The 21,949-nt window shown below is 45.6% G+C and overlaps 2 protein-coding genes and 1 long non-coding RNA gene across 21 annotated transcripts in view; 2 read left to right on the top strand and 1 right to left on the bottom strand.

Annotated features, from left to right (window-relative positions):
- LOC133501812 (uncharacterized) overlaps nt 1-10,229 on the top strand; it is a 29,787-nt gene extending 19,558 nt beyond the window's left edge. For 3 of the 7 annotated variants that reach the window (XM_061821817.1, XM_061821816.1, XM_061821818.1), the window contains 2 exons: nt 1,209-6,283; nt 6,369-10,229. In XM_061821817.1, the coding sequence (XP_061677801.1) occupies nt 6,666-8,012 (1,347 nt within the window). In that variant the 5' untranslated portion in view covers nt 1,209-6,283; nt 6,369-6,665 and the 3' untranslated portion in view covers nt 8,013-10,229. Of the gene's footprint in view, nt 1-40; nt 262-1,208; nt 6,284-6,368 lie in introns of those variants that run through there. The other 4 variants (XM_061821823.1, XM_061821820.1, XM_061821819.1 and 1 more) reach the window with 4 other exon arrangements.
- Nucleotides 10,230-11,021: 792 nt separating this feature from the next.
- Nucleotides 11,022-14,866, bottom strand: LOC133501815 (uncharacterized). Of its 3 annotated transcripts, none has more exons than XR_009795287.1 (5): nt 14,756-14,866; nt 12,559-12,806; nt 12,351-12,476; nt 12,128-12,256; nt 11,022-11,984 (listed from the first exon to the last, which is right to left on the bottom strand). It is a non-coding gene; the product is annotated as an uncharacterized LOC133501815 (long non-coding RNA). The 3 variants fall into 3 exon arrangements; XR_009795286.1 differs by lacking the exon at nt 14,756-14,866 and adding an exon at nt 12,923-14,743 and having other exon boundaries at nt 11,581-11,984; nt 12,563-12,806; XR_009795285.1 differs by having other exon boundaries at nt 11,585-11,984; nt 12,563-12,806.
- LOC133501809 (Fanconi anemia group A protein) overlaps nt 14,838-21,949 on the top strand; it is a 168,521-nt gene continuing 161,409 nt past the window's right edge. For 8 of the 11 annotated variants that reach the window (XM_061821809.1, XM_061821813.1, XM_061821808.1 and 5 more), the window contains exon 1: nt 14,839-15,074. In XM_061821809.1, coding sequence (XP_061677793.1) covers nt 15,014-15,074 — 61 coding nt within the window. In that variant the 5' untranslated portion in view covers nt 14,839-15,013. Of the gene's footprint in view, nt 15,075-21,949 lie in introns of all 11 variants that reach the window. The other 3 variants (XM_061821800.1, XM_061821801.1, XM_061821810.1) reach the window with 2 other exon arrangements.

The raw sequence follows: 21,949 nt of genomic DNA, 5'->3' as shown, positions 1-21,949 counted from the left end.
TCTGGAAAATTGTCATATGAGTATATTTTCTTACTTTCAGGTCTACACTCCTTATAGACAGCTTGTGAGATGGTGTTGGGGATTTGTAGGTCGAACTAACCAGTAACTAAGTGGTAATTTAGAGTGTCCAATTAATGTTGGGCGTTTTTGGGATGTAGGATGAAACCGGAGTGCCTGGAGAAAACCCACACAGGAACAGGGAGAACATGCAAACCCCACACAGGGAGTGCTAGCTGTCATTGAATTGTTAAATAGTAAAAGGTTTGTATACAATATTATCCTGTTTTTCGAGTTGAAAGTTCGCGTTTGGTCCTTTAGGCAACACTGATCTGTTCAGATATCGGAACTGGCTGTATGGTAGACAGTGGTCCAGGTTTTAACATTTAAAACCCGTCTTAGACATGAGTCCACCAGTAAGACTCCGGGGTGAAATGTTCACTGCATCTGACAGACTGCTGACTGTGTTTAGAAAAATTAGCTCTTGCTAACACAAACCTGACAGTCTTCTGAGGCTGGGGAAATAATGTAAACTGTTACCAGAATAATTCAAATTGCAACGAAACTGAACCACACACTTCACCATTATTACCGATTGATTTTAGCTGACAATCACTGAGAAATTCTCAAAGCAAATGGGGTTTTTTTTGGCGTCAACAAGCAATGCTATATGAGCGATACAGCCATTTCACAGACACGAGTCCTACTTACGACGTTAGAGGTCGACCACATTAAAGGGGGTGTGTCAGATATGGGAAACTATGTCAAAGTTAGCTGACTTTAATTCATAAATACTTGTATTTTGCGGTAAAAACATCGAACAAGATGTGCATTTTATGGCACAGTAGAACATATATTTTCATCTAGATCAGATAACTTGCGTTTGAAAATTGACATTACATACACTTTAAATTGGTTTGCTCATAAATTGTACATTACTCGATGACAAGGCACCGTCATATTCATACTTAATAATATAATAAAATAATTTTATATCTTTATGTTTGAAGCCTGAAATGTGTGAAAATTCAAAGGGGCCGAATACTTTCACAAGGCACTGTATTGCTAACCAAGCCGTCTTTTCAATGGATGCCCCTGCTTTTTTCAGCAAGACAATGCCAAACCCTATTCTGCACGTGTAACAACAGCATGGCTTTGGAGTAAAAGAGTGCTGATGCGATGTTTTTCTTCCTAACCCTGTTGCCACATAGGCAGGTGTGGGCGTACCCAGGAGGCTGCAGTCCAGACCTGTTTTCCATTGTAAATGTGATGCATTCTGAAGGCTAAAATGACAAAGTCCCAAGGCTGTTGAACATCTGAAGCTCTACATCAAACAAGAATGGGATAGAATTTCACCTACAAAGATTCACCAATTAGTGTCCTCAGTTGCCAGACATTTATTGAATGCTGTTGAGAGAAGATGTGACATAACAGAGTGGTCAACATGACCCTGTCTCAGTTTTTTGGAACATATTGCAGCCATAAAATTCCTAGTTAATGATTATTTTTTCAAAAAAACAATAAAATGTTTCACTTTGAAGATGAAATATGTCTTTGAGGTGTCTTCAATTAAATATAAGTAAAACATGATTTGCAGATCATAGTATTCTGATTTTATTGAACACAAAGTCCCACCTTGGTTGGAATTGGGTTTTTACAAATACACACACACATACTGTTAAAGCCAGTAGTTTACATACACTATGGAAAAACATTTCATTTTTCTTCTCACAATTTGAAGTTAAATCTGACTAAACCTTGCCTGTTTCAGCTCACTCAGGATCACCTAAATTATTACATTTTGTTAAATGCCACAATCATGAAAAAGATAATTCCTCCCCTTTGAGGTTGTGGTGGTCTACATAATTCACCCACGGGACCTCGAGTTAGGTTACGAGGTTCCGCATGGACGTTCTTGTTGGTTACACTTCCAGAGTTAGGAAGTAGTGAGTTCCCGCCGTTATGCGGTTAGTCTGTTGATGTCTTACAATAAAACAAGGTTTGTTCCTGTGTTTGACACTCCGACTCCGTTTCCTCGGCGCTACACTGGTGACCCTGATGTGATGAAACTCACTGCTTTGGCCGCCGTTGAGCTCCCGAGAGCTGACACAGCGTGCTAAGGTGCACCGCCACGCAAAAGCCCCTGTGGAGTGCTTTGCTGTCACCGAGAGGAGGTTTGACCACGTGAACGTCGACTTGTTGGCTCATGGTCTGCCTCAGGTGCGCCCCCAAGGAAGGACTGATGCTCTCGTCCTTTGGGGTTGGCCCTCCCCCCACGCCAGGGGCGCCCCCCTTTACCCCGACTCCCTGCACCTGCCGGGGAGCTCTTGACCCCGTCAGGGCCCTGGCCCCTTGACTCAATGGACTGTGCCATACTAACGTATAATTGTTTGAATAGATAAACATGGCACATTCAAGCATCTGGAAATTGCATCCAAGAATGAGCTGGACTTGTGGTGCTCCACAAGTTTTTCGCTAATTGCTCGGCCAATTTCTTTTGATTTTCCCATAATTTCAAACAAAGAAGCTGAGTGTTTGAGGTGTGGGCTTAAACCACATACTAAACATACATCCCCAGGTGTGCTGTCAATTAACTCAGATGGTGTTAGTGAACCTATCAGGAGCTTCCATGTTCTTTAAAGACAGAGTATTTTTTGTGTATGTAAACCTTTGACTAAGAAAAAAATAATATTAAATTATCCAGAAAATTATTTTTCTCATCATTGTGACATTAAACAAAATTAAATAATTTTGTTGATCCTGACTGACCTGAAACAGGAGAGTTTTAGTCTGATTTGACCTCAGACAGTGAAACAAAAAACGAAATGGCTTTGGCTAAGTAACCTTAGCCTAATTAGCAGCTCCCAGTCAAACCTTGCTGGATCCGATCATGTTTGTGACACACGCCCACATACATCTCCCCACAAAAACAAAGGCAATTACAACGTGGCCTGAGAATTCACTCTCCCAGATGCAGGACTGTTTTTCACACACTAGGAATTTTTTGAACAACAGAACCTCGAGGAACACACAGATACGGTTCTGTCTTACATCACAAACTGCATAGACACTGTGACTGTAAATAGACAGATCCGGAATTTCCCCAACCGAAAACCCTGGATGACTCGAGAAACTCAGGCACTCCTGAGACGCTGCAACACCATCTACAGGTCAGGGGACCAGGCAGAGTACAGCGCTGCCTGAGGTGACTTAAAGAGAGGCATCAGAGTGGCCAAATTGGCCTACAAAAGAAATATCGAGGAGTACTTCACAGAAAAATTACTAAAAAAAGATGTGGGAGAGATTAAAACACATCACAAACTACAACAAAAATAACCATATGTGTGCATTGAAACACAGACACCTCGCTGGCAGAGGAACTAAACCATTTCTTTGCCTGTTTTGAGACGGACAGATCAAATTCAGGCTCATCACAACCACCTCCCACCAGCATCAGACTGATGCTTCAGGAACATAAAATGAGATGTGTGCTCAGTACTGTAAACAGCAGGAAAGCTGCTGACCCAGATGGAGTCCCGGGGAAGGTACTGAAAGCCTGTGCTGATCATCTGACCAGTGTTTTCACAAAAATTTTTAAGAGCTCCCTGCAACAATCAACCATTCCCTCCTTCCTGAAATCTGAAACAATCATCCCAGTCCCTCCAAACCCCCAATCAGCCATTGACAGTCTAAATGATTACAGGCCTGTTGCAATCACACCTGTGAACATGAAGCGCTTTAAGAGGCTAGTTGCACATCACACAAGGAGTTCCCTCCCTCCCTCACTTGACCCCTACCATTTGCCGACAGAGGAAACCGGTCCACCGAGAATGCTTTTGGAATAGCTCTCCACGCTGCACTGAGCCACCTGGAACACCAAGGGAACTACGTGAGGATGCTTTTCATAGACTTTAGCTCAACCTTTAATACCATCCCTGGTATTTTGGTTGACAAACCCTCCCTCATTGGACTATCTCCTTCCATCAGCTGCAGGATTAAAGACTTTCTTACATACCGTCCACAGTCTGCCAGACATGGCCCACACCTCTCTTCCTCAATCATCCTCAGCAACGGGCCCCCTCAAGGTTGTATAGTATATTTAATTACAATATAATTTCTCAATTTATTTATACTCAGTCGGTGTGAAACCTGAGCCTGTTTAGATGAACACAAAGCCGATATCTTGGCAGGAATAGAAGAAAGACACACACAAAGCTCTTCTTCAACAGCTCTCAGCCTCTCTTTAGACTTTAGCTATGTCTTTAACCGCATCAGGGCCGAGCATCTCGTTGACAATGGCTTTACAGCCAGGTAGTATTAATGTCTGCCACAGTGTGCGGCTTTTTTGATTTAGCAACAAGTTTGGCGACTAGGTAACTAGCTTTGAGCGCTTCCTCATTTACCTTTGTGGTTTTTCTCATAATTGTTGCCTGTTTCTCTGTGTTTACACGCAGGCGAACAAAATAGTCTATCGGCTTGTTTTGAAGTGATGGGTGTGTCGTTTGGAGATGGCGTTTAAGCTTGGCACCATGGCGCTGTTGGATAGCTTCTCGCCACACACCAGGCATAACAGAATAGGTGTCGTCTCATCCCCGGTGAAAGTAAATCCAAACGAAAGATAGCTTTCACTATATTGCCTTGAGCTCACCGTCTTTGCTTTCTTTTTCCCACCACTCATACTAGGGCCTTCATCTGGGTCAGAATCTTGTCCAGGGCCCAGTTCGGAGTTTGCAGTTGTCCTTTTTAAAAACTTCTCCATGACTGTCACCACGGCCTCTCAGGTGCATCACTAATTCTCTTGGAGGAACGAGGCAATCAGCTACGTGTTGCCACACGGACAAATATTACATTACTCTGCCAGCCTTTACAGCACGGACACTGGACAATGACATAATATTTGTAGAAAATTATTAATAAATGTTAATTAAAAAAAAAGTGATATTGGATAATTTGTAACGGCACACCTGACGATCTCTTACGGCACACTAGTGTGCCGCGGCACAGTGGTTGAAAATCACTGGTCTACTGAGCCCTCTCCTATACTCTCTGTACACATGACTGCATACCAGCAACTTCGTCATCACGTTTCTCAACAGGAGATGAGTCTGCCTACAGGCATGAGATTGTAAAACTGGGAAACTGGGGTACAGCAAACAACCTTACACTGAACACCACATTGAGGAAGGAAATCATCCTAGACTTACAGAACTGCCGCGTGGACCCAGTCCCACTGCTCATCAATCGGAGTGTGTGAAAAGGGTCCACTCATTGATATTTCTGGGAGTCTACATCACAGACAAACTCACCTGGACTGTGTAAATACCACAGCGATAGTGAAAAAGGCCCAGCAACGACTCAACTTCCCGAGACTGCTCAGGAAGATCAATTTGAAAGCTAAGCTGCTGCTGGCTTTCTACAGGACCACTGTGGAGAGCATCCTCACATACTGCATCATTAAAACCACTAAACGCAATAGTACAGAAATAAAAAATTATGCAACTTCACTTCTTGTTTGTTTTTGTTGGTTTTAATACTCTTACCGAGGCCTGGACAGGGGAGCAATCCTATTTAATCTAAGTTCTTTGAGCAATACTGTGCCTTGATGTAAGTATTTTATCTATTTTTACCCAAGATGTTGTTCTATTTTTCTTCTATTTTATTTATGCATGCACCTTGTGGAGAAGCACTCGTTATTTTGTTGTATGCACAGTCATATAATGAGATTAAAGGCTTTTGACTTTGATTGATTGAAGATAAAATGTTTTAATTTTTCATGAAAACTGCAGAAATATTCTAAATATGTCTTGATTGTTGTATCAGTGTGTCAATTGTATCAGCTTTTACAACTGTAAGATTTTGAGAATTGTAGCTTAATTTTGATTTATAGTCGCATCATCTGTGATTTTGGACAGAAAGCAACTGGCCTGACATTACCAAAGTTCAATAATTATTCTTTATGTGAGAAACAATATTGGGAATGTTTTAATTTATGTTTATGAACCTACAATAATTCACATTGTACATTTGACAACTATGGGTGTGATCCTCCCCAGTTATCCATCCTTCTTTTGGATACGCCCTTGATGCTGACTGTCTTTTTTTTAACTTTCTTGCTCTTTGGGCCTGCACTGTTTTCCGATCCTGCTGGTAGCATACCAGCCGGGTGATCATGGGCCACATCCCTCCCTTTTTACTTTGTTCAGGTTCAGTAACTCCTAGAGCTTGGGATGACAACAGATTTGGCTTTCCAACTGATTAGTGCACAACCACTAGGCGATCAGAGCAGGTAGGAACTGGTCGTTCTGAAGTTGCCATTGCGCCACAAAACAGGCAGAAAGAGAAACAGTCAAAACTCTCCCTCTACTCTCTAGGCAGGACTACAACTTGTCATGATCCTGCCGCTCCAGCCTGGGCTGTGCGGGTGCCAGTGCGGGTGCGCTGATTGTGAACCTTGTAAGCCTGACTCCTTTGATACTTCTGCCTGCTTTGATCGTTCTCCTGTGTACCGACTCCTGCCTGCCCGCTCACCTGCTCTCTTCGCCCGACGTCCCAACTACCGCTGCTGTACCTGACTGACTGCTCGATCCCCGACCACGATATAATGAACGTTTCTCCCTGAACTACCTTGCATCGTCCGAGTCCTGCATTTGGGTCCTACTCCCGTTCCGATGGGTCGTGACAGAACGAACTGGCCAACACAGGACCCAGCAGGAAAGACCCGGCGTCGCCGGGACCGACGCAAGGTAGACCGTCTGTCGAAGGACCAAGCCTGTCCGATCCGGGTAGGCTCCTTGACGTCCTCTGCTTCCGTGTCTTACGCTCCGCAAGCGAAATATGAATACGTCCCAACCACGACCCGTTCGGTTCCTCATATTCTTCTGGACTCTGACTTTTCGGAATATGAGGAGGACCATGATCTGTGTGACCGGCTGCCGGAGTACGACTCCGATTATTCTGATTATGAATCTGCTCGTCCAATCTTTCATCCCAGTCAGTTTGTTTCACCTCCCCGCGTTTCCAGCACCCGAGCGTCTTCTCCCGGTGGGTACAAGTACACCAATCCGTTTGAGGGAACCCGCTTGGCCATCTACCCGGGACCTCCGCGTGACGGCCAGAGGAGACGTCCAGGTCGGGCGCTCCGTTGTACCTCCCGCGGCGCAGCAACAAAGACTCCGTCCTCGTCTTCCCACTCCTCGCCGGCAACGGTGAAACTGGCAGACCCGAAGCTGGTGGCGCAGCTTCCAGCCCACAGGGAGGAGGAGCCGCCAAATCGCGATGCGTTCTACCACGAAATGTGGGTGGAGATAGAGCGGCAGAGCGGCGAATTGGCAGCTCTCACGGCGCAGGTCCGGCAAGGATTGGCGAACCAGCCGAGCTACGCTGACGTCACAACTGCGACTGACTCGCTGCTGACGCAGGTTCACGTGGCAGTTGGAACTGACCCGCTCCCGAGACACGCCCACGTGTCAGTTTCGACTGACTTTCTGCCTATTCTCGTTCACGTCGCCGTGGAAACAGTCCCGCCCCCTCGCCAAGCGCACGCTGCAGTGGGAACGGACTCGCCACCTTGCCAAGTGCACGTCGCAGTGGGAACGGACTCGCCACCTCGCCAAGCGCACGTAGCTGTGGAAACTGACCCGCCTCCTCGCCAGTCCCACGTCGAGGTTTTGGCTGTTCCGAGCAGAGCTTACATGGCAGTTGGAACTGACCCGCTCCCGAGACACGCCCACATGTCAGTTTCGACTGACTCTCTGCCGACTCTCGTTCACGTCGCCCTGGAAACGGATTTGCCACCGCGCCACGCCCACGTTGCTGTTTCAACGATTGCACTGCAAGCTCACGTGGCAGTGGGGACCGACCCGATGCCACGTCACGTTGCTGTCCAGGAGGTGGCGACGTCTCCGCAGCCGCTTCTCGTCCGTGCCCTGGAGTACCAGTGGCGACCAGTCCGAGGTCGCTCCCCGTTCTTGCTCTGTCGGCGACTGGTCCGCGGTCGTCCCCTGTTCCTGCACTGACGGCAACGGGCACGTCCATATGTTCCTGTCCAGGAGGTGATGATGGTGCCGCCGCCTTCTCACGTTGCTGTCCAGGAGGAGGTGATGGTGATGGTGCCGCCGCCTTCTCACGTTCCTGTCCAGGAGGAGGTGGCGGCGATGGTGTCGTCGCCTTCTCACGTTTCTGTCCAGGAGGTGGCAATGGCGATGGTGTCGCCGCCTTCTCACGTTGCTGTCCAGGAGGTAGCGATGGCGATGGTGTCGCCGCCTTCTCACGTTACTGTCCAGGAGGTGGCGATGGCGATGGTGTCGCCGCCTTCTCACGTTGCTGTCCAGGAGGTGGCGATGGTGTCGCCGCCTTCTCACGTTGCTGTCCAGGAGGTGGTGATGGCGATGGTGTCGCCGCCTTCTCACGTTGCTGTCCAGGAGGTGGTGATGGCGATGGTGTCGCCGCCTTGTCACGTTCCTGTCCAGGAGGAGCTGGGGAGTTCTGTGGAGCCACCCCGGAGCTGGAGAGACTTCGGGATGGCTGTGATGGTGGCGGTCATGGGTCTGGTCCTTCTCTCCATCATCCTCTTCGCTCCTGAGGGCTCCCAGCCGGTTCAGGACCTGGCCTCGTTGGTGACCAATCCACGGCTGCCTCCTGACCAAGCCTCGGTGGCGACCAGTCCCTGGTCATCTCGCAACCACGGCGTGGGAGGTTCTCGTCCAGAGCAGTTGCCTGCCTCGGCCTGGTTCCTGCTTCGTCGTTAGGTTCCTCACTGAGATCGTCCTCCCGAATCGCCTTGTGGGGACCCTGGTGCTTGGCGTCCGGGTCGTCCTCCTGACCTGTCCACCCGGACGCCTTGCGTTTGGTGGCCTGGATGGCCACCAGACTGGGGTTCGGGGGGGGCGTGCCCTTCTCCGGACCCCCCTTCCGCCCACCCCTGCCTGTGTTAATTATTGTCTGTTTCTTTCGTTTAGCCACGTCTGGGAGCCGTGCCTTTGAGGGGGGGTACTGTCATGATCCTGCCGCTCCAGCCTGGGCTGTGCGGGTGCCAGTGCGGTTGCGCTGATTGTGAGGCGCACACCTGCGCCTCATGCGGGCTGATTATCCGGCATATTTATATGACCCCGATAACGACTGGTCCGGGCCAGTTCGTTGAGCTTCATGTCCCGTCCGAGTGCTCCGGTATCCCTGATCGACAACCCGTGTGTACCGACCTTCGACTGTTCTCCGACCAATCTTGTGAGCCTGACTCCTTTGATATTTCTGCCTGCTTTGATCGTTCTCCTGTGTACCGACTCCTGCCTGCCCGCTCACCTGCTCTCTTCGCCCGACGTCCCAACTACCGCTGCTGCACCTGACTGCCTGCCCGATCCCTGACCACGATATAATAAACGTTTCTCCCTGAACTACCTTGCATCGTCTGAGTCCTGCATTTGGATCCTACTCATGTTCCGATGGGTCGTGACACAACTTCCCATTTGCCTATTTTGATTTTGTTATATTTTTTTGCCTTTGCCTTTATTCTGCCTTGTTCAACCAAAGCTGCATTCAAGCTTCTGAACTGGAGGTGGCAGAAATGAAGATGTTGAGGTTCTCGCTTGGAGTGAGCAGGTTGGATAGGATTAGAAATGAGATCATTAGAGGGACAGCCAAAGTTGGATGTTTTGGAGACAAGATTCGAGAGAGCGGACTTCGATGGTTTGGATATGTCCAGAGGCGAGAGAGCGAGTATATTGGTCGAAGGATGCGGAGGATGTAGCTCACAGGCAAAAGAGCGAGAGGAAGACCAAAGAGAAGGTTTATGGATGTGGTGAGGGAAGACATGAGGGCAGTTGGGGTTAAAGAGGAAGATGCAGGAGATAGGCTAAGATGGCAAAAGATGACACGCTGTGGCGACCCCTAACGGGACAAGCCGAAAGGAAAAGAAGAAGAAGACACTCGAGGAAGAAGTCCTCAATATTTTTGTGAAGTTTAACTTCTTCAGTGAAGAAATAGTCATCCTTAAATATAAAAACAAGAGATTTTTTTTTACATTGTGAAGGTACACAAAATCTGTGAACAGTGATGAACAGTAATTTAGTAATTAGACATTCATTAACCAGGACAAAAAGGAAGTAAAGACACAAGTTTGACAGCTCACGAGGAGAGGAACTTTGTATGGGGGGTGAAGGCGATATGTTACGTTTTTTTTTTCCTTCTCACAAACATGGGTTACTCCTAATAAAAACAAATGTTATAACAAGCCTTTTTGGAGCTTAAAGTATCCCCGATTATACCATCGATTATCATGTGTCCGTTCACTCGTTTACGGCCATGCTACCCTGAGAACGCACAATCTTGTCAGATCTCGGAAGCTAAGCCCGTTTGGCGCTGGTTAGTACTTAGAGGGGAGACCGCTGGGAAAACCAGGAGCTGTAAGCTTCTCTTCCCAGCTCAATGCAGGGGGGTTGTGTCAAGAAGGGCATCCGGCGTAAAACTGTGCCAAACAAATACGCGTTCATCTAAAAGGACACACTGTGTCAACCCCTAATGCGACAAGCTGAAAGAAAAAGAAGATCATATATCTGTTCACCAATGTTCAAGACTTTTTTTTTTTTTTCATTGCTAATGATGTAGAATAAAAACTGGACTGCCGACTCTGGATCCATCATTGGTTCCGCCATGGTCAACAGGGTTTGACTTTCTGGTCAGGGCAAAAAGTATGATAAACATACATACATTGTAATGGAAAAGGATGCAATAAATATATAATAATAAATTATGCCGGTTAAGATGAAACACCCTTACCGGTGAAAACTTTGCGACCTCCTGCACGGTTTTGACAGCCAATTGGCTCTTAAGAGCGCAACAAAAAACCTAAACCCAACTTACTCCAATTATTCCAATTCCATGTTATTATGTTTCATCTGCCCCATACACACCCGTCTTTCAATTATGTTCAACTCTAGTAAACTTACAAGCATTATTGTTGAAAGAAATATCAGAAGGTGAACAACTACAGGAAATGTTTGACCTCTGTAATTGCAAACAAAGGCTACTGTACCAAATATTAACATTGTTTTTCTCAGGTGTTCAAATACTTATTTGCAGCTGTATCACACAAATAATGTTAAAAATACATTGTGATTTCTGGATTTTTCTTTTTAGATTAATCTCTCTCGCAGTGGACATGCACCTACGATGAAAATTTCAGACCCCTCCATGATTTCTAAGTGGGAGAACTTGCAATATAGCAGGGTGTTCAAATACTTATTTTCTTCACTGTATTTAGGATAAGTTGCATTTCAATTTAGATGTGAAAATAAATCAAATGATGAATGTCAAATTTTACGTTAGATATGTGTTTATGGTTGTATACTAAATTTGATATGAATGCTTGTCTGCTATTAGTCCTTGTTTTGTATTTTAAACCAGATTCTTAAAAAGTTATTTTTTATGTAATGATTTAGCTAACACACCATGTTCATTACAGAAGTTGAATCTGTATACCGGTGTGTATACAATCATCAGCACAACTAATCAAATAAAAAAAATTTCTTTTAACATACAATAACTTATTATGTACCTTTTGTACATAATAATAAATACATTTAAATTCTGAGCAAAAAGGCATAAAAGACTAAACAACATATTGTAAATGCTTTTTAACTTTGTGATCACCATTAACAACTGTGGCTGTAAAAATAATATCTTCATGGTCTTACAAAGTTGATCTTGATCTACGGCGGTGGCGGCGTACACGACAGAACCATAGCATTCGATCGGACACAACAATTGAAGACGGTTATTATGTCATTGAAGGTAAAAATTTGAAAAATAAAATTCCATTGGGATACCCAGGTTCGGGAGCCAAGATCTAGCTACAGGTATTCTGACGATGGCATAGTCTTGCGGTGTCCATACCACAAGGTCACAGCATGTTGTTCCTGTTCGGTACATGTGACCCTTTATTTGATGATGGTATGCATGACTTTTCTTGAGGATGAGGTTGTCACTTTGTACTTCTGAAATTACACCAAAATAAGAACAAAAGTCAATGTTAAAGTAGCATATTTATGACAGTTGAACTACTCCCCAAGAAAGAAAGTTTAAGTGTCTTTGCTGCATCCATTATTTTCATCTGTGGTGCTGAATATGGACGCTTGACCTTTATCATTTGAGGCACTAGGTCCTGAGCCTCTGGTGTTTGCCAGAATATCCTCCCTCTTGATGGGTGGCAGAGGACAATGCCATCTGGAGACACTCCAAGGACCCCCCAACTCGTGAAGCCAGATACCTGAATAAATACAGGGAAATTGATATTTTTGATGCACACAAATAACTTGTTGATGGTTGCATGTAGCAAATATGTAAAAACCAGTTTCACATACAGCACCACCCAGTTGATCCTGGTAGAGTCGAAGGGCATCAGCTTCATGGGTAATCCCTCATGCCACTTCTCTGACTGCTTACAAATTGCACTGTGACATTAGTTTCTTCTTCAATGACACAGACCCCTATCATTGGGACACAAGCAAGAAAATGTCGATTGTCATACAGCATATGTTATTCTTTTAGGATATGTTGATGACAATGTACCAACTTCTTCGTGCTGCTGTGAGTACTTCGCCAAAATTGGAAGCTGTGATACGGAGCCTTCTTATCACTGACCCCAGGGGATTTGTCCTTTGTCCAGAAGAAATTTATGCAGTCTGTTGTATGACTGTAGGTGACACAACCCGAGGCATTCTCCGCTTTATTGTAGTCATGACCGACCAGTAGATCCTTGACTATGGCAGCAGGAGGCTTCTAATCCATTGGTTCCAGATCAAGTATCCACTTCAGACCTGTGTATGAGAAAAAAAATATACAAGTAAGATATTATCAATGGGCCTCACGGTGGTTCAGTTGGTAAAGCTTTGGCCTCACAGTTCTGAGGTCCCGGGTTCAATCCCGGACCCACCTTTGTGGAGTTTGCATGTTCTCCCCGTGCCTGCGTAGGTTTCCTCCGGGCACTCCGGTTTCCTCCCACATTCCAAAAACATCCAACATTAATTGGACACTGTAAATTGCCCCTCGGTGTGATTGTGAGTGTGTTTGTTGGTTTCAATGTGCCCTGCGATTAGCTGGCAACCAGTTCAGGGTGTACCCCGCCTCCTGCCTGTTGACAATTGGGATAGGCTCCAGCACGCCCTACGACCCTTGTGAGGATAAGCGGCGAAGAAAATGGATGGATGGATGTTATCAATATTCTACATGAAATTGTTGGTAAATATTACAGCTCCCTGACTTTTTTCAGTTCAATTTGTTTTGATATATATAATGAAATACAATAAATCTGCACATCTTGGATAGTTCTTGATGCAGAAAGACACGATCTGTGTCATTAAATTTTCTCCTCAGTGCTCTGTGCATGATTTATATTATGTTAAAATATATACACCAACAAAGACTTTAATAACATTCCAATGTGCACATAATATGTAACAAGTATCAATGAAGCCCATTCCAATTTTTTAAAAAATTGTTTTCTTTTCTCAGAGTAATTTATTGCCTTGGTACATGTATCAGGCATGCTGGGTGGGAACAAGTCGTCTATAGTTTGTTTGTCTTTGACTTTGGATGCTTCTGCCATGCACATTTAACATCTAAACTGTGGTTGCATTTCTACCTGTTAGCATGTCTCAAATCACAACGTTTACATATGTATATTACCTGTTTATATCACATCTGTAGAGACACGTTTTAATTTTTTTTATATATGTGGTGCAACTTTTTATTAGTAATTTGTCATTGGTAATTTTTCAGTCATTTTTATGAAAAATCTCACCCATTCAACAGAGCTGCTGCCACATATGAATTCTACAAGACACATTGACAGGAGGTTGTTACGCTGTATCCATCACTGAGATTTATCTGAAAATAAAAACTCATCGGTATTGTATAATTATGAGAGAGAGATACACGAAGCCTGCATAAGTAAGTTAGGGGACAGAAAATGCGTGTAAATCCCCTTTTCCATGTGCACTGTGTTTATGACGCGATGAACTGGCTTCAGACAAGCAAATCAGCTTGTTTGGAATTTTTTTTTTCCTTCTACACTATTTCAATATGAAGAGGGTAGATAGACCCGAGGGGTTATCGCAGCCAGTCTATCTTTACTTTGTCCGATTTAACACGCATTGAACAACGGCTGAGATATCGTCCTCTGTACTTTTGGCCGATCAGCAGTGTAGTTGGCCCAGTACTGGACGCACTGACATATTCCTGACAAACCAATGCTGACAACTGTCAACACACTCGTTGAGGGTGCGTTCGGAAATCTGACCCTCTCACTGCTCATTGAGAGTGCGGTGTTCAAAGAAGCAGAACGCGCGCCCAACGATCCTTCCATTTTCTCTTCTGTTTACCCTCACTTAAATTGTGGGCATACTGGAGCATATCCCAACTACCTACGGGCGAGAAGTAGAGTACACCGTTAATTAGTCATCAGCCAATCGGAGGGGACAAATAAACAACCATTTACACTTATATTCATACCTACGGACAATTTAGAGTCTTCAATCAACCTACCACGGACGTTTTTAGATGGAGGAAAACAGAGTAACCGGAGAAAACCCACGCAGCCACGTGGAAAAAAACGCAAATACTCGACAGACGGGGCCGGGTTTTTAACCCTGGTCCTTAGAACTGTGAGGGAGATGTGCAGACCAGTCGCCCAGTACGAACTCATAAAAAAAAAACAACGTTCCGGAGTACAGAGATCACGCTCGCTTAAAGTAAATTACGAACGTACCATAAGTGTCTATGGTGCTACCACCAGATCCTCCACTCTGGTAGTCTTTGTCATCAGCCAATGAGAGAGAAGCGCGCGCGTGGGGAAGGGGGGAGGAGAACATGGAGGACAAGATGAAAAGCAGGACAGTGGTGCTACAGTAGAGTATAGAAAATAGTGAGACAGTAAAGTGATTTGTCAATATAACTGAAAACATATTTGTGTTAATTTAATTTAAAAGGTCTTCGAAACAGCAAGTCATTTCCGTAGTACTTTCAAATGTCATTGTGCAGTTCCTGTGACTCTGTTTCTCTGAAAAGAAGTTTGTCGAGCCTTCTCGGTGAGTAGACATCTAGATCTAGCAGCGTCTTTACAATAACTAGTCTTCATTTTACGTCTCCCTAGAAGTGGGATGAATCACTAACTACCACGTGACTCATTTGAAAGTTAAAAATTTTTCCTTCGTAAAGTACATTATGTTGTTTGATCAAGAAAACATGGCCCACCGAATTTCATTTCCAGTATTCATTAATTTGACAACTTTGATCATTTTAATTATTGGCGGTTCGTATGAAGCAAAAGTCCGGGAATGTTTGAAAGTTTTTTTTAACTTTATTTTTATATGCCCAATGTATAATGCTAATTACATTCGTGGATGTAGACGATTGGATTTTCCTCCTATTTCTTAACATGCCTTTTCCATCAACAGATACAAACACATCTTAGTTTTCCATCCATTCATTTTCTTGGCTGCTTATCCTCTTGAGGGTCGTGCGAGTGCCAGATCCTATCCCAGCTGTCAACGGCAGGAGGCAGGGTACACCCTGAACTGTTGCCAGCCAAACACAGGGCACACTGAGACAAACAGCTGCACTCACAATCACACGGTGCAATTTAGAGTGTCCAAGTAATGTTGCATGTTTTTTGGGGGGATCTGGGAGGAAACTGGAGTGCCTGGAGAAACATGCAAACTGTACACAAGTGGGGCCGGGTTCGAACCCTGGACCTCACAACTGTGAGGCCAACACTTTACAGGTTCACCACCGTGCCACCCAGTTCTTTTGCAAACAATGTTTCATCACTCAAGCTGATTTTACAGTCAATGAACTTCATGACACTAACACTTCATTACGTTGTTGCAATACACCAAAGGGATCTGTAAACCAGAGGGGGTGGGGTGTGTGTGGTGCTCGAATTGCGGGTTTTGTGACCTGTTTGCCACGTACTTATAGGTTTGACTTTGCAGCCAAGAGAACTACTGGGAGTTCTCAGCTTAAGACGTTCTCGACCTAAAATGTTTAGACTTTACGACACCCCTGTCTTGTCTGCCATAATGCCCCCAGCACCATAGTCGGTGATGAAAGTCCTCCGGATTTTCAAATTTTCATGAAAATTGAGGAAAAATTGCCAAGAATTAATCCAGATATTAGTTGACAACATTGAATGAACACACGTTTGAGTTTGTTGTTTTGCTTTCACGAGCGTAGCCATGTTGAGGCACTAACACTAGTAACAGTAAAACCCCTCCTCTCGCATTCTCATTACTTCGCAATATCTCGGAGATTTTGAAATTTCGGTGAGAACGGAAGCCACAAAGGGTGCACGTGTCCACACAAAAGGCAGATTAAAGGGCCACTGTCATGAAATGGATGATTTTTAGTATGTTATTAATGAAAAAACGGAAGCCAATATGGGCCCATGCGCTTTTTTTTTTTTTTTTTTTTTTTTTACCACAAAACATGATTTTGACGTATACAGCTTTTTGTAACTCCCGCCATGAAAATCCTCTCGAGGGATTGGTTTTCAAGAAGAAGCAGGAAGTGACGTAAAGGACTGAAGCGCCCCCAAGTGGACTCATTTCTTTCAATTAGTTTTACCTCCAGGAACGTAGCTCATTGTTCCTTTGTGTTAGCCAAAATGCTGGCTCATTGCGTTGCTGGACATTGCTTGAACACTCGGGAGAATGGAATTACCCTTCATAAGTTTGCAAGAGACCTGGTTCGTCGTGAAAAATGGATTGCATGGGTGGAGAGAATGAGAGGTTCGTGGGTTCCAAATGACAGGTAGGTGTGTATACAGGTACTAAAAAAAAAATAATAATTTGAGGCGGACCACATAATCAGTCTCTCATAACGTAACAAAAGATCCGCGTACGAAATGTGTCGATGTGCGCGTCGGACACGCTCTCTGCTCACATTAATTTTTTTCATATAGACATTGAAGTGAATAATGTTATATGTATTATATTTTTGTGTATATATACATGTATATTATATATCTATACTCGAATATGTATAATGTGGGGAAAAGGACAATTTTAGATGTCTTTTTACTGGTATGTCTTGGACACTTTGAAGATAGGGGCGGAGCATTCACGTGATCACCGCCTGGTGGTGATTTGGCTCTGATGGTGGGGGAAGATGCTGGTCAGACGTGGCAGGCCCAAACGTATTGTGAGGTTCTGCTGGGATCGTCTGGCTGATTCCCTTGTCAGAAGGAATTTCAACTCCCACCTCCGAAAGAACTTTGCTCATGTTCCGTGTGAGGTAGGGGACATTGAGTCCAAGTGGATGATGTTCCGCGCCTCCATTGCTGAGGTGGCCGACCGGAGCTTTGTCCGTAAGGTGGTCGGTGCCTGTCTTGGCACAAACCCCCAGACACGTTGGTGGTCACCAACAGTAAGGGATGCTGTCAAACTGAAGAAGGAGTCATTTTCGACATTTCTGACCTACGGGACTCCTGAGGCAGCTGATCCGTACCGGCTGACCAAGCGGAATGCAGCTTCAGTGGTCACTGAGGTGAAAACCCGGGTATGGGAGGAGTTCGGTGAGGCCATGGAGAACGACTTCAAGACTGCTTCGAGGAAATTCTGGTCCACTGTCCGATGTCTCAGGAGGGGGAAGCCGTGCACCGTCAACACTGTGTATAATGGCGATGGGGCACTGCTGACCTCAACTCATGTTGGGAGTCGGTAGGGAGAATACTTCCAAGGCCTCCTCAATTCCACAAACAGCTTCCCATGAGAAAGCTGAGTCTGGGTTCTCTGAGGCAGGCTCTTCTATCTCTGGGTTGAGCTCATCAAGGTAGTTTAAAAAGCTCCTTGGTGGCAGGGCCCCAGGGGTGGATGAGATTTTGCCAGAGTTCCTACAGGCTCTGGATGCTGTGGGGCTGTTCTAGTTGACATGGCTCTGGAACATCGCATGGACATCGGGGACAGTGCCACTGGTTTGGCAGACTGGGTTCCAACTATAGGAGGATCACACTCCTCAGCCTCCCAGGTAAGGTCTATTAAGTGGTACTGGAGAGGAGGGTCCATCAGTAAGTCAAATCTCAGCTTCAGGAGGAGCATTGTGGTTTTCGTCCTGGCCGTGGAACAGTGGACCAGGTCTACACGCTCGGCAAGTTCCTCGAGGGTGCATGGGAGTTCGCCCAACCAGTCTACATGTGTTTTGTGGACTTGGAGAAGGTGTTCGACCGTGTCCCTTGGGGAGTCTTGTGGGGGGTCCTTTTCGGTCCCTGTGACCGGTGTCAGAGTTTGCAGTAAGACCCGTTTCCGGTGAGAGTTGGACTCCGCCAAGGCTGCCCTTTGTCACCGATTTTTGTTCATAACTTTTATGGACAGAATCTCGAGACACAATCGAGGTGGAGAGTGTGTCCAGTTTGATGGCCTCAGCATTGCATCTCTTCCCTTAGCAGATAATGTGGTTCTGTTGGGTTCATCAAGCCGTAATCACCAACTCTCACTGGAGCAGTTCGTAGCTGAGTGTGAAGCGGCTGGGATGAGAATCAGTACCTCCAAGTCTGAGATCATTGTCCTCAGTCGGAAAAGGGTGGCATGCCCTCTCTGGGTCGGGGGATGAGATTCTGCCCCAAGTGGAGGAGTTCAAGTATCTTGAGGTCTTGTTCAAGAGTGAGGGAAGAATGGAGTGGGAGATCGACAGACTCATCAGTGCAGTGTCTGCAGTGATGTGAACTTTGTATCAGTCCATTGTGCTAAAGAGGGAGCTAAGTCCACAGGCAAAGCTTTCAATTTACCAGTCCATCTATGTTCCTACCATCACCTATAGGCACGAGCTGTGGGTCGTGCCTGAAAGAATAATATCCTGGATACAAGTGGCTGAAATGAGTTTCCTCCGCAGGGTGTCCGGGCTCTCCTTAAGAGATGGGGTGAGAAGCCCGGTCATTCAGGAGGGGCTCAGTGTCGAGCTGCTGCTCCTCCACAATGAAAGGAGCCAGATGAGGTGGCTGGGGCATCTGATCTGGATGTCTCCAAGACTCTCCCTGGTAAGGTGTTCCGGGCATGTCCCACTGAAAAAGACCCCATCCCAGTCTGCCAATCCAGAGGCACTGTCCCCGATGTCCACGCGATGTTGCAGAGGCGTGTCAACCAGGAGAGCCCCACAACATCCAGAGGCTTTTGGAAATCTGGGTGAATCTCATCCACCCCCAGTGCCCTGCCACGAAGTAGCTTTTTAACCACCTCGGTGACCTCAACCCCAGAGATAAACATCCTGCCTCACAGAACCCAGACTCGTCTTCCTCATGGGAAGACGTGTTGGTGGAATTGAGGTCTTTGAAGTATTCTCCCCACCGACTCACAACTTCCCAAGTTGAGTTCAGCAGTGCCCATCCCCACTATACACAGTGTTGACGGTGCACCGCTTCCCCCTCCTGAGACGCCGGATGGTGGACCACAATTTCCTGGAAGGCGTCCTGAAGTCGTTCTCCATGGCCTCACCGAACTCCTCCCACGCCCGGGGTTTTTGCCTCAGCGACCACTGAAGCTGCATTCCGCTTGGCCAGCCGGTAACTGTCAGCTGTCTCGGGAGTCCCACAGGCCAGAAATGCCTGATAGGACTCCTTCAGCTTGACAGCATCCCTCACTGTTGGTGTCCACCAACGTGTTTGTGGGTTGCCGTCACGACAGGCAACGACCAGCTTATGGCCACAGCTCCAGTCGGCCGCCTCAGCAATGGAGGCACGGAACATCGTTCACTCGGACTCAATGTCCTCCGCCTCCTCCGAGATGTGAACAAAATTATTTTGGAAAGGGAGATGAAATTCCTTCTGACAGGGGAATCTACCAGCCATTCCCAGCAGACCCTCACAATACATTTGGGCCTGCCACATCGGACTGGCATCTTCCCCCACAATCGGAGCCAAGTCATTTATTTCTTTGTTTGTTTTTGTTTATTTATTTATTGTCCTGTCCTCCAGCCCAGAGAGGAACAGAACCATCCATACTGTTTTGATACCCAGATTTCAAAAGCCATCACATTGATGATTGTATGGGGCTGCATCGTTTCATTACCAAAATCCATCGATCTTTTCTCGTCTTTTCAGCTGGTGTTCTATAGAATGACCTCTTTGAGTATCTGTCTCACCTGTTTTAACAACCAACAGCACAACAAGTCCCGTGCATTGTGAATATTCTGCTCCGGTTTAATGTCCCCCACACTGTCGAGCAGCTCTTTTCTTTACCGGCAATATGTCGCCGTGAAAATGGTGACGTCACATGTACAAGCTCTATATTGGGAGGATGATGATGAGAATGGAGATGCCAGTAGAGAGAGCTAGAGGAAGACCAAAGAAAAAGCTGATTCATGTAATGAGGGAAGACGTGAGGGCAGTTTATGAGACGAAGATGCAGGAGATAGGCTTATACAGAAAAGGATGACATGCTGTGGCAGGCCCAAACGGGACAAGAAGAAAACAAGAAGTGAGCTGAACTACTGTAAATTCTCGAGTATAATTCGTCCTGAAGTATGATGCGCACCCCCAAAGTTGACCTAAAAAAATCAGGAAAACCCTTCTACTAATCTAAAATGCGCACCACCAATTTGCTGCTATGCACATGCTCAAACTATTAGGGATGATCTGTATTTCTATTTTACTCAGTTTGTACTTATAATGTTTTTAAAAAAAAAAAAAAACATCTGTACACCAATCATTAATAATCTTTGTGCATGTACTGATGCGGGAGTAATATATATATACAGTGAAAAACATAAATATTTGAACACCCTGCTGTATTACAAGTTCTACCACTTAAAAATCATGGCAGGGTCTGAAATTTTAATTGTAGGTCCATGTCCACTGTGAAAGAGATACTCTGAAAAGAAAAATCCAGAAATCATAATGTATGATTTTTTTTTTTAACAATTTATGCGATACAGCTGCAAATAAGTATTTGAACACCTATCAGCTAGAATTCTGACCCTCAAAGACCTGTTAGTCCGCCTTTAAAAGCCACCTCCACTCCAGGTATTATCCTGAATCAGATGCACCTGTGTGAGGTCATTCGCTGCATAAAGACATCTGTCCACCCCATACAGTAAGTAAGATTCAAACTTGTAACATGGCCAAGACCAAAGAGCTGTCCAAAGACACCAGAGAGAAAATTGTACAACTCCACACAGCTGGAAAGGGCAACGGAGAAATTGCCAAGCACCTTGGTGAAAAAAGGTCCACTGTTGGAGCATTCATTAGACAATGGAAGAAGCGAAACATAACTGTCAATCTCAATCAAAGTGGAGCCGCATGCAAGATATTACCTTGTGGGGTCTCCATGATCCTTAGAAAGGTGAGGGATCAGCCCAGGACTACATGACAGGACTTGGTCAATGACCTGAAAAGAGCTCGGACCACTGTTTCCAAGGTGACTGTTGGTAATACACTAAGACGTCATGGTTTGAAATCATGCATGGCACGGAAGGTTCCCTTGCTTAAACCAGCACATGTCAAGGCCCGTCTTACGTTCACCAATGACCATTTGGATGGTACAGAGGAGTCATATGATAAGGTTTTCTGGTCAGATGAGACCAAAATGGAATTTTTGGTCATAATTCCACTAAACATGTTAGGAGGAAGAGGAACGATGAGTTCCATCCCTACTGTGAAGCATGGGGGTGCTTTGGGGGTGTTTTTCTGCACATGAGACAGGACAACTGCACTGTATTAAGGAGAAGATGACCGGAGCCATGTATTGTGAGATTTTGGGGAACAACTTCTTTTCCTGAGTCAGAGCGTTGAAGATGGGTTTTGGCTGGGTCTTTCAACATGACAATGACCCGAAGCACACAGCCAGGAAAACCAAGGAGTGGCTCCGTAAGAAGCTTATCAAGGTCCTAGCGTGGCCTCTCCAGTCTCCAGACCTAAACCAAATAGAAAATCTTTGGAGGGAGCTGAAACTCCATGTTTCTCAGCGACAGCCCA

The sequence above is a fragment of the Syngnathoides biaculeatus genome, chromosome 6 (genome assembly GCF_019802595.1).
Source record: "Syngnathoides biaculeatus isolate LvHL_M chromosome 6, ASM1980259v1, whole genome shotgun sequence".
Lineage (NCBI taxonomy): Eukaryota > Metazoa > Chordata > Actinopteri > Syngnathiformes > Syngnathidae > Syngnathoides > Syngnathoides biaculeatus.
Note: the sequence above shows the minus strand (reverse complement) of the source record. Positions and strands in the feature narration are given on the sequence as shown.